Source organism: Hippoglossus hippoglossus, chromosome 11, assembly GCF_009819705.1.
Source record: "Hippoglossus hippoglossus isolate fHipHip1 chromosome 11, fHipHip1.pri, whole genome shotgun sequence".
NCBI classification, from domain to species: domain Eukaryota; kingdom Metazoa; phylum Chordata; class Actinopteri; order Pleuronectiformes; family Pleuronectidae; genus Hippoglossus; species Hippoglossus hippoglossus.
Genome location: NC_047161.1, coordinates 8,352,630 through 8,365,034, shown reverse-complemented (window position 1 = coordinate 8,365,034; position 12,405 = coordinate 8,352,630). Strand labels below are relative to the sequence as shown.

Genomic DNA, 12,405 nt, shown 5'->3' with positions numbered 1-12,405 from the left:
GTGTTCAGCCTCCATTAATTACCTGGGCTGCTGCGAGGAACACCTCAGAAACAACTGCACTTCAGCGAGAAGAGACAGCAAGAAAAAATGACGACAAATGACTGCAGCAAAAGTCTCCGCTGCTCAAATGGCACCGCGCTGAACTCAACTGCCAAAACTAACAGATGCAGTAATGTGGTTCCAAATGAAAGAACACTGATGTATTGTCACTGGTCATAATCTAGATAGGGTACACCGCCATTACAGGGTCTAGAATCATCACTGTGACTGATGAAACTGAGCCCATTTGAAATGGCATACAAAGAGCCATTGAATCCTCCCTCTCTCTCTTTCTTTCTCTCTTTCTCTCTCTCTGAGGAGCGTATGCAACGTTTCGTTTTAGTGCAACTCCAAAGTGACAAATCTAGGTTGTGGAAATATCTGGTAATGCATTGTAAAAATAGCCTGCGTTCCTAGGTGCATACACAGAGGAAGCAGTCACACACACGTTGACATCAGTGGAGGTGTTGACGTTTTTTTTTTTTTTTTGATTGACCATACGTCAAGCACTGGAAATAATGCACAGACAATGGCTTCCAAGTTGGGGAACGACAGTCACTGCGTGTGATATATGTGTCCATCACAAAAGCAGACAATTAAATCAATATTCAAAAGCGGAGCCGGAATGGGGCCACGCCAGAGCTTGGCTTGGATGACCAGTATGGAGGCTGGATAACAGAGGAAACAACACTTTTTCTTCCTCCCTCTCTCGCTCGCTCTCTCTCTCTCTCGCTCTCACCAGCGTTTGTGGCAGAGGTGGAAACAGACACTGTTCACTTCCAGCGTGCAGACTCGCTCTTCAAACACATTTCTCTCTATCCATCACTAAAGCCTCGCGTCAATTAGAAATTACAGCCCCACAGAGTTCAAAGTCTTTCTGTCACAACCTTGATTAAGTCTGCTTAACCTCACATTTCCACCGCCTGCTTAACATTCTACAGCTGTTTTATTCGGCTTTGGTCATTACTGCATGAACTTCAAAGGTTCCTCTCCACCCCCCCGCTCGTCATTTGGAAATGCATGTCAATCACACACATCTCGCAGGGACATCAAATGGATTCAGGCAAACATGCGATTCTCTCACGCAGCAGTTCACGTCTGGTCAGGTTAACGACAACGACTGGGCCCCGACTGTCGACGAGCAAAATGTTGTGATGCAGAAATTCTCTCAGAATGTGATATCACATGTTATTTTCTTTTCTCTGAAGAAGAAGAGGTTTGTTAAATGTGATTCCTGATGTGAGACACCTAAATATTTTCATACTAAAAAGGTCCTAAAAATTCCATTACATATTTGAAAACATGATTAATAGGTTTCTCATACCAGGAAGTTATATTATTAGCAAGATTGTTGTAGTAAACTTGACTTTACATAACCTGGCACAAATAACATACCTGTACAGTTTGACTTTTGTTGCTAAATGCTTTCAAATGACGGTATTACATATTCCAATACATATTTAGAATCATCATTAATATGTGTTTGATACCAGAAAGTTTAATTGTTAATTAAGTCAATTATACTTAACTTGACTTTGACACAACCTGATGTCAATACTATACCTGTTTAGTGACTCTTGTGGTACCCAACAGGGATTTTACATATGGTGCTAAATATTCTTAAATATATGGAAACATAATTAATAGGTTTTTAATACCAGGAAGTAATATTATAGCAATATTGTTGTACTAGACTTCACTTTTACATCACCTGGTAACAATAATGCACCTGTATAGTGTATAGTTGTATCAAATAGTACATCTGGTTCTTTATGTTGCTAAATAGTTTAATATTATGGTATTACATGTTACAATACATATTTGGAAACGTAATCAATAGGTTTATGATACCAGAAAGTTATATTGTTAAGAAATCATTACTAAACTTGACTTTTACATCACCTGGTTACAACAACATACCTGTATAATGACTTTTGGGTTACGTCATATAGTGATTTACATACGCTACTTAACAGTTGCAACATTTTTAAATATTTGCAAACATAATTAATAGGTTTTTAATACCAGGAAGTTATATTATCAGCAAGATTATATACTTAACTTGTCTTTTACGAAACTTGTGTCAATAATTTACCTATAGGGAGTTATTTATGGTGCCCAACAGGGATTTTACATCCGTTGTCTCCTTGTTTATCACTGCAGTTAACTTTTCTGTGTCTTTAACATGTATGACAGCTTTGCACAGCTTGGTGCTTCTCAGACCTGAACACAAAGGTCAGGTCAGGAGTTTTTTGAAGTGACCATTAAGAGGCAGCCCTCCTCGCTTCACCCTGCAGTGTTTTAGGGCCATTCCTGTGTGGGACGCTTCCCCTGTGATCTCGCTACGCCCCAGCACCCCCCCTCTCCTCCCCTCCCTCCCGTGTTCCCTCCCCTCTCGGGTATTAATCGCTAAGTATTTATCCCGCTTGAGAACTTTTCTTTCAATTTGTCTTTTCTCTGCTCCTCGGCGGGGGCAAGAAGTTACCCTTTGAGGGAGTCCGGCTGCCGGGGCGCATGCGTGTCTCTGTGGCGAATGATTTACTGATGTTTATCAGGAATGAATAGATCAAAAGAAGTCGCATGACAGGCGATCAATCAAGCATCAAATCAAGGGTGGCAATCCCGGAGCGGAACACGAGCTGAGAATGTGCCTCTTCTCTTGTGTTCTCTCTTTTTTCACTGGCACCAAACACATCAGACACATCGCCTGTAAAAGCGAGATAAGATGAGCTTTGTTGGGGAGAACTTGGATGCTGGCAACCTATAAGTGGAGGATCGGCTTAAAAGCGTTGAAACTCAAGAGTGCAGCTGAGCGCTTTCATTTCACACCATGGCACATTTGGCACCGAGGCGCATGCCTGCGTAAATGAAACAATACTGTTGCCAATCAAACATGCCTCACTTGATTAGTGGGAATAAACTCGCCCTATTATGACCCACGGTGAAATGGAGCAGAAGTCAGTGAACTCAACTCAACACACACACTCAGACTACAGGGATGTGTTGCCCTGTTGTATTGTGTCCTGCATCTGGCCTCTCTATGTGCACCGCTGCGTAAACTTGTGTGCACATTCCTGGTTGTTTATTCTACGCGCGTGTGTGTGTGAGTGTGTTAGTGTGGGGGAGATAAATAAAGTGCGTGTGTTTCCAAAGCAGGGGTGTGTTTGTTTGCAGAGCCGGGGCTTACCTACTGACCGCCGCGGCGCTTGCTGCTTTCTCCTCGGCATGCTGCTGCAAGACTTTCCGCTTGACTTTTCATGCAGATATCAGAATAGCGGGACGAGACGGGAGGAAATCAAAGCCAGAAACGTTTTCTCTTCGCTCCTCCGGTTCTTGGGCTGACGACGGAGTAGATCCCTCGCAGGGTGAAGAAGTCTCTGCTCGGCTCTTTTAGGGCGAGGGTTTTTTAAATCTCTATGCGTCTCTGGTCATTTGGGGAATCGGTGCGTCCCGGTGAGAAAAAAAATAACAAAATGAAGATTGCAGTGGATTCAGCTGTAAACGGGCTCGTCCTTTAACTTCTGCCGATCGCACAAACTCATCGCAGGCTGCAAAAAAAATAAATAAGAACAAGCTCCGTGCGGATCTCAGTCTACCGAGGAGGGATATGGACAGCTGCCGGGGCTCCCTTCACCGCGATCCCATCAAAAAACGCGTGTGCCAGCCCCTCACCGGACTATTTCTCATACCTCTATTCGCAGCGAACGTGGAGGCACACGGAGCTTCCTGTCTTGCCTTTAACTCGCCCGGTGGCGGAGTCCGAACTGCGCCGCGGTGCGTTTTCTCTCCGGCTGCGCGTCCGACACGGTGCCCGCTCCGGGTATCCGACCGCTTCGGGGAGGAAAGAGAGAAAAGAGTGACACGTTAGTGGAGCTGGGTGTGTGTCAATCAGTCAAGTGTGTGTCTCTGTGTGTGTGTGGGTGTGCGCGGAGAATTCCCCCCCCCCCTTCATCCTCCGCGTCTCCGTGAAAACACCCCTGGATAATGAAATACTCACATTTTCGCTGTCCGCCCGATTTGTCAACACGGACACTTGACGAATTTCTCAGAAACTCATGAGGAGACACGGGGAGCAGACGCGCCCTCCGACCACCACACTCTTCTTCTTCTTCTTCTTCTTCCTCCTTCTTCTTCTTCTTCTGTTGTTCTTATTATTTCCTCTTTTTTTGTCTTAAACGTGTAACTGTTTATTCTCTTCTTTGCCCCCCCAAAAAAGCGTGCCCCGGATATTCTCCGCAGTGGAAAACGTGCGCACGTTCGGTGATGCGCGGCGCATCCAGACAGCTCCCACTGATAGACAGACACATCCAGCTGCCTTTCCGGCCTCTCCTTTACTCCACCCCTCCACGAGCGTCACCCTGACAGTCAGAGCCCACCTGTCAATCCGCTGCTCTAATTGTTCACTGGGATGGCTTTCATTTCAACGCCTTCCTGCCCCCCCCAACCCTACCCTACCCACCCCTCCTTTGCGCACGGAGCCAACAGTGTGGGGGCTACAGACGCGCGTCCTGATCGTGGACACAGGAGAGGACGATTGGTAAAGAAGAAAAAATAATAACATGGAATGAGAGGTGACTCTTAAAAGTTGATGTGTGTGTGTGTGTGTGTGTGTGTGAGGGAGAGATTTGATATAATAGTCACTGCTGCTGCTGGAATTCTTGCGGACAATAAGATAAACGGTGTATTCTTTCAGGCAGGATTTGGCACCGTCCTCATCTAATTCCCCCCCCCCCCCCCCCCCCCCAAAACACACACACGTAAACAAAAACAAAGAAGATAGATCCACCATATAAAAATCACCTATAAACCTATTAGACTTTGTTGATCCCACACAAGCAGGATAATCTTTGCTCCACGCACAGACAGATCAGGCCTGGCTGATTATTTGGATTAGACCCCCGAAACATCAATCACCAGTAATTCGAGCGCAGAGAGAGAGACTCTGGGGGGGACGTGTATTTAAAAAAAAATAAAAAAAATAAAAAGAAGCTGCAGCCAAGAAGTCTAAACAACTTCTCCCTTTGCTCCCCCCAAGGTAAATAATGTTTAAGAATAAAACAGAGACTACATGGAGTTGAGTTTGCAGCTCCTTCTTAAAGTTTGTGGATATTTCCAGTGGCCTCTTTCAGTGGGACAATGGAGGCTGCGGATCGATTTGCTACACCTTTTTACTGAGGCTTGTGGTGAAGGGGAGGGGCTCTGAATCTACAAGAGGCTCCATTAATAGCCTACACTGCGTCCTACAACTATTATCCTCCATAAAGTGTTTATAAAGGGCACACAACTGGGCCAATGTTATCTTAAATGAGGTGCAGGGGCTGCTCTGGAGGACAGAGGAGAGGAGAGAAGGAGAAACTCCCAGGCTTGTTTTTAATACCGGGTAACCGAGGGTGTGGTGATAATCACAACACAGAACTTGGATGGCACGAGAAGTGGCTCAGTTCAGACTGGATGCGCCCTCCCCCCCCCTGCGTCTGCAGCCGGACACGGGACTCATCCAGCCCCATGGAGGCTCCAGTCCGGGCTGGAGCTTTGGAGCGGATCATTTACAAGGAACTGGATTACTATACACAACTTCGGTGCAAACCGCCACACGGGCCCACTTCAACCAAAGCTGGTGAGTTTCTAAACCTTTCCTTTCCTCACGTTTTCGGTCACAAAACAAAAGCAGCAGCCGTGTTGTCCCCGTGTCTTTACGCACACAAATAAGCCTCTCAAGAGGAAGCCTGCGTCTTTACGCGCGGTGCCAAAGTGTTGATCTACGAACGCAGCATGTCTGAGGACGCTTATTATGTGGTAAAAGAAAAACAAGGTACCGCCCCAACATCTGTCTGTCCCTGTCTGTCAAAAGCGACCTGGCCGCTGATTGATGGAGCAGACCTACGTCACTACAATTTCCAGACAGACACACAAACAGGAGGGCTGCGCCTTTCTACAAGCTCTATCCAGATTTACAAAACATCTTCATATATATATATATATAATCTGAGTTAGTTCTTGAAAATAGTTCCTATAATTACAATGCATTTATTATAATGTACACTATATGTTTAATGTATTACAGAATCATTTTACCAGTCTAAAGTACATGAGAAAAATATGAATCTGACTTTATTTAAATAAATTATCACAGTGTGGTTTGAAACTATTTTCAACCTTCAGCCCTCATGAAAATATGATCTTTATTCGGTAAAATGTCAAGTCAGTGGCAAAATATGAAGAATAAAATAAAACCACACAAACTTGACTATAGGCGGTGTAGGATTTGTTATTTTGTGGTGTTAAGTGACACAGACTGTTGTTGTAAAGGTTTTTAAGCAGCAGAGAGAATGCAGTGGAATCACAGCAGCTTGTGCAAGGTCTGATCCCAGGCCAGCAGGGGGGGACATGTGGTTCAAGAGGCAGGGGTAATAACCACCTCTGCACCAACATGTCTCTGTATGAGCAGGACTCACGCTCCAGTTTCTGTTATTACAAAGAAGTTTTTTTAATATTTAATCTTTTTGTTTATTTCTTCTTCATCTCACTGACATTTATACAAGAAAAACCAAAACCATTGTCGTCTAAGTTCTTGTCGTTGAGGTGTTTTTGTAACTTTACAGCTGAATTATTATAAAGACATATTATAAAATGTTGGAATTTTGTTACAGAAACATTTTAGTCACATTACATATCAACTGAGGACTGAAAATACAATTCTTGCTGGTGAGACGAACAATAAACTGTTTGTGAATTTACTCCTTAATGTACCCACTGTATGTACAATGGATTCATACATGATTATATTTCCACACACACACACACACACACACACACACACACACACACACACACACACACACACACACACACACAGTCAGGCGTTTATGATCAGAACGTCATGATCTAAATTGCTTTCTACAGTTGTTACACTTCCTGTGATGCGACCGCCCGTGTCCATGTGCACGTATGACAAAAGCCGAACACACAAACAGTTGTTTCCCACCACCACCACCCGCCCCCAGAAACTTGTACACATGAAGCCCCTCTTCCACGTTAACTGTGGCGCGGTGACAGCATCACGACATGTCAGCGTGTTTCCTCCTCTTCTCCCTCAGAGCCTGTGAGAACGTGCATGTATATTTACATACATTATTCTCTACTTTCTACTGTCTCTCTCTCTCTCTTTTCTAGGTCTGACGTGAGAGCAGCCATCTGAAGAGCAGCCACGGGATCATGAGGCGAAGGAGTCCTGCAGGTTGTCAGATCAGGTGAGGGACCCAAACTCACGTGAGCTAATAATGACATGTAAATACTGTACATATTCAATAAAATTGTATGTTTACCATTATAATAGGTATTTTAGGAATAATATGACAGACTAACACTAACTTAACTCTTTTAGGTTTTGTCCTTAATAATATGAACATGAAAAAAATGCCACATGATTTATAATCCAATTTTTTTTGTCAACTGTTTTGTACGTTTTTTACGTGAAGATTGCAATTCCTACCGAGCTGTATTTATTTGATTATTTTTATTATTTAACCTCATTTACTATATTTACTTTTGGAACTTTTACTGTAAGTCACCAAACAATTCTGAAAATTATTTGCCAAATCTAAAAAGAAGTTTGTAGATAAATGAAAATATATAAGAATAAAAAAAAAAATGAAACAACTACCAGCGTAATTGTTTCTTTTTCATTTTCGTCTTTTCAATCCTTCTGCACCTTCATGACTTTCCTTCTCCTCCTCATCCTCACTAACACAGAGAGAATCACATGATCCACCAACATGAGCATTTCTTCATTTACGTCGTTTGAGTGTATTTGAAAAGGAAGTTTTGACCGGACAACGCATAAAGATCAATATATAAATATATTGCTTTGGTCAGATTTACAGAATTAATACTTAGCCCTCAGGAGTAAATTCTTTCTAACACGTCTTCTTTTCATTTCAGTCCAGTTAAGGGATTTATTTGGGGATATATATATATTATATTGACAGAGATCATACTGACCCAAGCCAAGAATTTAATGCCTACCTCTTCACATTCATAAATAATTAATGCTGTGTTGCATATGTTTTGGCCTGTGGCGAAGCAGCCGAGCCATTTTGCAGCCATAAACCTCTGATGTCAAAACATTTAGGGCTCTTCTGGCGTGAAAGTGCACGAGCAGGGCACCGCACAAATCCAGCTTCAGGAGTTTGTGGTGTTTAGCACGTGTTTAAGCAGGTTTCTGAAATATAACTTTTCTTTTTCTTTTACATATTTCATGTTATTTGTATAAAGATCTGCCACAGTAGCACCGGACGCCTTTACTTATCCTCGGCAGACTGAAATAAAGAGGAATTCTCTCCCCACAGTGTCATTCAAATAAGTGAACATTTGGAATGACGAAGGCTCACAGCTTATGATAATTCCTCTGCTCACAATCTTGACTAATCTTCAATCAATGATGGGTCCTATCAGATTCCACACACACTCATTGACAGGCTGAATATAAGAATATATAATAAAAAATTAATAAAGAGGAGGCTCTAACTTTGACATGAGCTATATCTCCACATCTATCAGATAAGACTGCATAATTAAAATGCCAAAGTGTGAGTATGGAGGAAGAGAGAGAGAGAGGGAGACGGCGAGGTTTTGATATTTTATAGAGATTTACTTTTCCACGACTTGTTTAATGTGTAGACTTAAAAAAAACGATGTGTTGCTGTACTTTTGACAATGCAATTAAAGGTTTGTAATCCCCACCACGCATGAGCCTTTTTTCTTTTTGTGTGATTTTGTCAGTTTTGGACGAAGGATGTGGTGAAAAGCTGCGCAGCGGTGACAGATGCAAGTTTATGAAAGGACCGGAGTCTCTGCGGGATTGGAGGTGTTGTTTTATAGCGACGAGGAGGCTCAGAGCTGAAGGGAAGAGGAGGCCACTTCAGCTTGTTTACACGAACTATGAAACCGCTGTTCAGCAGGATATATTTACTGTGTGTCTAACATGAGCTCCGTTACGCACCAGAACAGGAGGGAAACTTTATCTTCACAAACCGTGTGACACAGAGGTTTCCCTGCCTCCTGGAGCAACCTTGAGAAAAAGACAAAAAAAAAAATCCTTGCCAAAATCTGCAGAATAAAGTGACATATTTCACGTTTCAAAAAATACCTGCCTCCCTGACACGCACGCTCGTTCCCTCTCCTCCTCCCGGGCCTTTTGTTTTCTTTGACACGTGCACTCCAATTAGCATTTTTCAGCCATTAAGGAGGAACGAGAAACAGCCAAATGTTTGTCTCAGCCGGCACTTTTCTCACCGACAAGACTTTTCTTTCCGAGGCCTGGTGGAGAAAAAAAAAAGAAAGAGAAAGAATGAACATTTTTTTTTTACATTCAGACAGACTCAATATTATCCTCGATGTTAACATTATCTTCTTCACACAACAATTACCAATAGCTTTGTGCGAGAAAGTGATGTGACAATGCAGCCACTAGGGTTTGTGAGAGCTGTTGTCAGTCTGCATTTTGGAGCAATTAAAACGATTAAAATGAGTTTTTATGAGAGAACACAGGCGAGGAGGATTATTTTCTTCCTGGGTGAAGTCCTGTGATCTGTTAACTAAATATTTCACTGTCTCAGACGGAGGAACACCAGGCACAATACAACTAACCTTTTCTACGATAAAACACAACAGTCTCTGGAGGATAACACGCAGAAAACGTTCAGTTCGACAGTGGGAGCACACTGAGAAGTCGAGTTTTCTTCTTCTTTTTTTTTGTCATCTGTCCTCTTGTGTGTCAAATTAGAGCGTCCTAATCTTCAGCTTTACTCCTAAATTTAAATCAGCGAATTTCAAATTGCTCAGATCCCTCGCTGCGGGCTTTGGCTGCGAAAATCTGTCACCGCCGCTGGTGCGCTGTACATTAAGGGAGGAAAATGCTCTTAAAAAGGTGCTTTTCTGACATTAAAATGACTTGTGTGCACAGCGCCGCTCGATCCGTGTAGTTTGAGGCATATATTTATGAATAGGAACCTTTAATTAGGGCTTGTGTTTCCTCCCTAGTCACATTGAGGGATGGTCCTCGCCGACATTCATTAATGATAATCACCAAGAGCGATGGCATAGCTACAGGCCAAGTCTCCGGGGACCCGACACTTGAAAAGAAGCATTAAATTACACAGAGGGACTCTTTAATTGCAAAAAGGAAAATATATAGCCATCATTGTTAAATATGATCTTTTGTAAGCCTTTACTGGTTCAAGGATTTGTCTAAGGGTTTCTTATCCTCAGTCTTTCAAATGGATCTAGAGCTATTTCTGCGATAATGCACAGAGCCCCCTTAGATTTATTTATCAAGCAAAAACTGAGAATATAGGATCATTTTACACGTTAGCATTTTGTTGTATAATCACATTCCATATGAAAATATAAAGCAAGACATAGAGTGACTGCGCATTCACAGAAAAGTTGTGTTTGACCTAAAAACACAACTTTATCAACCTCAATCTGTAGGAGACATGTAGCTGTGTAGTTGAAAATTGCACATCAGCTTGGTCGGGGAAAAGCAAGATTGTGCACATGCGACTGGCGTGATTCCACTTATCTTAAGTCCATCTTTAAGATTAGAACGATTACCATTTATGTGCGTGTGCGTCTCAGGACAATAAGATATGTTCAAAACGATGTTCAAAAATGTGTTTATGGTGGAAGGAGCCTCAGCCACAGACACTAATATCAAGATGTGATATTCCCTGAACAGATAGATTTTGAAAGTATTGATGATTTTTTAAAGCATCTTTACTTGTATCTCTATTTATTTCTGTTTTGTTATTACCCGTGTTTTACCAACTACTCAACTTGTAAATTTAGCGATAATTATCGATATAATTATTTACTGCCTCTTATCTTTTTGTCCTCTGGTCTGGACGAGTTGTTCTTGATCTGTGTCCTTGTGGTGAAGACAGGGGATGCAGATGATAAAAACAAAATCTTCTTTGTTAATGAAAAGATCTCGATCGGGGGAAAAAAGAGAGGTTGTGCATGAAGACACACAGACATGACGCACACGTTCGTACTCACACACCAACTCGTGACCTAATTGCTCAGTCTCACTCAACTAATTAATCACAGCTGACTTAACATGGTGACAAGGTTAGGTAGGTGACATTCTCCAAAAAATCTGCCTCCTCTTTTTCTCCTTCCTGCTCCCGTCTAACCCTCCTCGTGTTTCTCCACTTGGCTTCTTCTTCCTTTATCCCTTTATTTTGCCATCTTTAGTTTTCCCCTGCACTACATTTCTCTTTTTATTTCTCATTTCTTTCATTATTTTGTGGAATCCTTTCTTCCATGTCGTCTGACTTTCAACCTTACTTTCTAGTTCCAATTTTTTATATCTTTCTATTTTTCCTTCCTTTCTTTCTTTCTTTCCTTCCTTTCTCAACATATATCTTTCTTTCCCCTACCATTCTTCCTGTTTTTCCTTCCTTCCTTTCTTTCCAGCAATCTTACTTTTCCCCATCTTCCTTTCTTCCATAACTTCCTGTTTTCCCTTCCTTACCTTCACTTTCGTTATTCGCTTCTTTCTGTCCAGCTATCTTCCTTTTCCATATCTTTCTTCCTTCCTGTTTTTCCTTCCTTCCTTTCTTCCTTCCACTATTCCTTCCTTTCCCATCTCTTCCTCCAATCAGATCTTGCCTAGCTTGAATTGTAGATCATAACTTGGCCCACATCTATTTTTACCTGTTATTTGGGTGGGGTGGGGTGGTGGTGGTGGTGGTGGGGGTTGCTTCGCAGAGGTGAGAGTGGGCATGCTGGGAAAGAAGGAGGGTTAGGGGCGGGGTCACCATGCTCCATTAATCAAAAAGAATGACACTCATGTCGTCCCTGACAACCATCCTGCCACCCGTACGTCTGCCCCCCCCTCCCCCCATCCCACTCAAACGGGACAACTTTAGTGATGGGGAGGGTGAAGGGAGAGGAAGAGAGGGGGCGGGGGAGGGGGGAGGGTTGGGGAGGTGAGCGAACTTTATTAATCAAGCATCTCAGATTAATTGTTATGAAGTGTCACCCATAAATTCTCCATTTGGATTTAATAATCTTGGGGGTAGACTTAACAATCTCTGTCGTGATTTGAGTTTTATTGAAGAGGCTGAGGAGACGGAGAGAGTGAGGGGGAGAGAGAGAGAAAGAGAGAGAGAGAGAGAGAGAGAGAGACAGAGAGGGAGAGAGAGATGCAGTGACACAAATAGCTTCTCGGCGGACAGTCCCTCTCCACATGACAGTTATGAAATACAATTATCAGCGAGATCTGCTTAAGAATTCATCAACTGCACCCCTGCTTTCCAAGGAGAGGAGGAGGAGAAAGAAAAAAAACCCTACATACAAAGC

At 42.6% G+C, this 12,405-nt stretch overlaps 1 protein-coding gene and 1 long non-coding RNA gene across 2 annotated transcripts in view; one reads left to right on the top strand and one right to left on the bottom strand.

Moving 5' to 3' along the window:
- Window positions 1–4,780, bottom strand: part of tshz1 (teashirt zinc finger homeobox 1) — a 30,216-nt gene extending 25,436 nt beyond the window's left edge. The window contains exons 1-2 of the mRNA XM_034600058.1: window positions 4,037–4,780; window positions 3,227–3,870 (exon numbers count right to left, since the gene is read on the bottom strand). Of these exons, the coding sequence (XP_034455949.1) occupies window positions 3,227–3,266 (40 nt within the window). The 5' untranslated portion in view covers window positions 3,267–3,870; window positions 4,037–4,780. The remainder of the gene's footprint in view (window positions 1–3,226; window positions 3,871–4,036) is intronic.
- Window positions 4,781–4,788: 8 nt separating this feature from the next.
- Window positions 4,789–8,807, top strand: LOC117770524. Its single transcript, XR_004615405.1, has 3 exons — window positions 4,789–5,656; window positions 7,213–7,289; window positions 8,314–8,807. It is a non-coding gene; the product is annotated as an uncharacterized LOC117770524 (long non-coding RNA).
- Window positions 8,808–12,405: the final 3,598 nt, after the last annotated feature.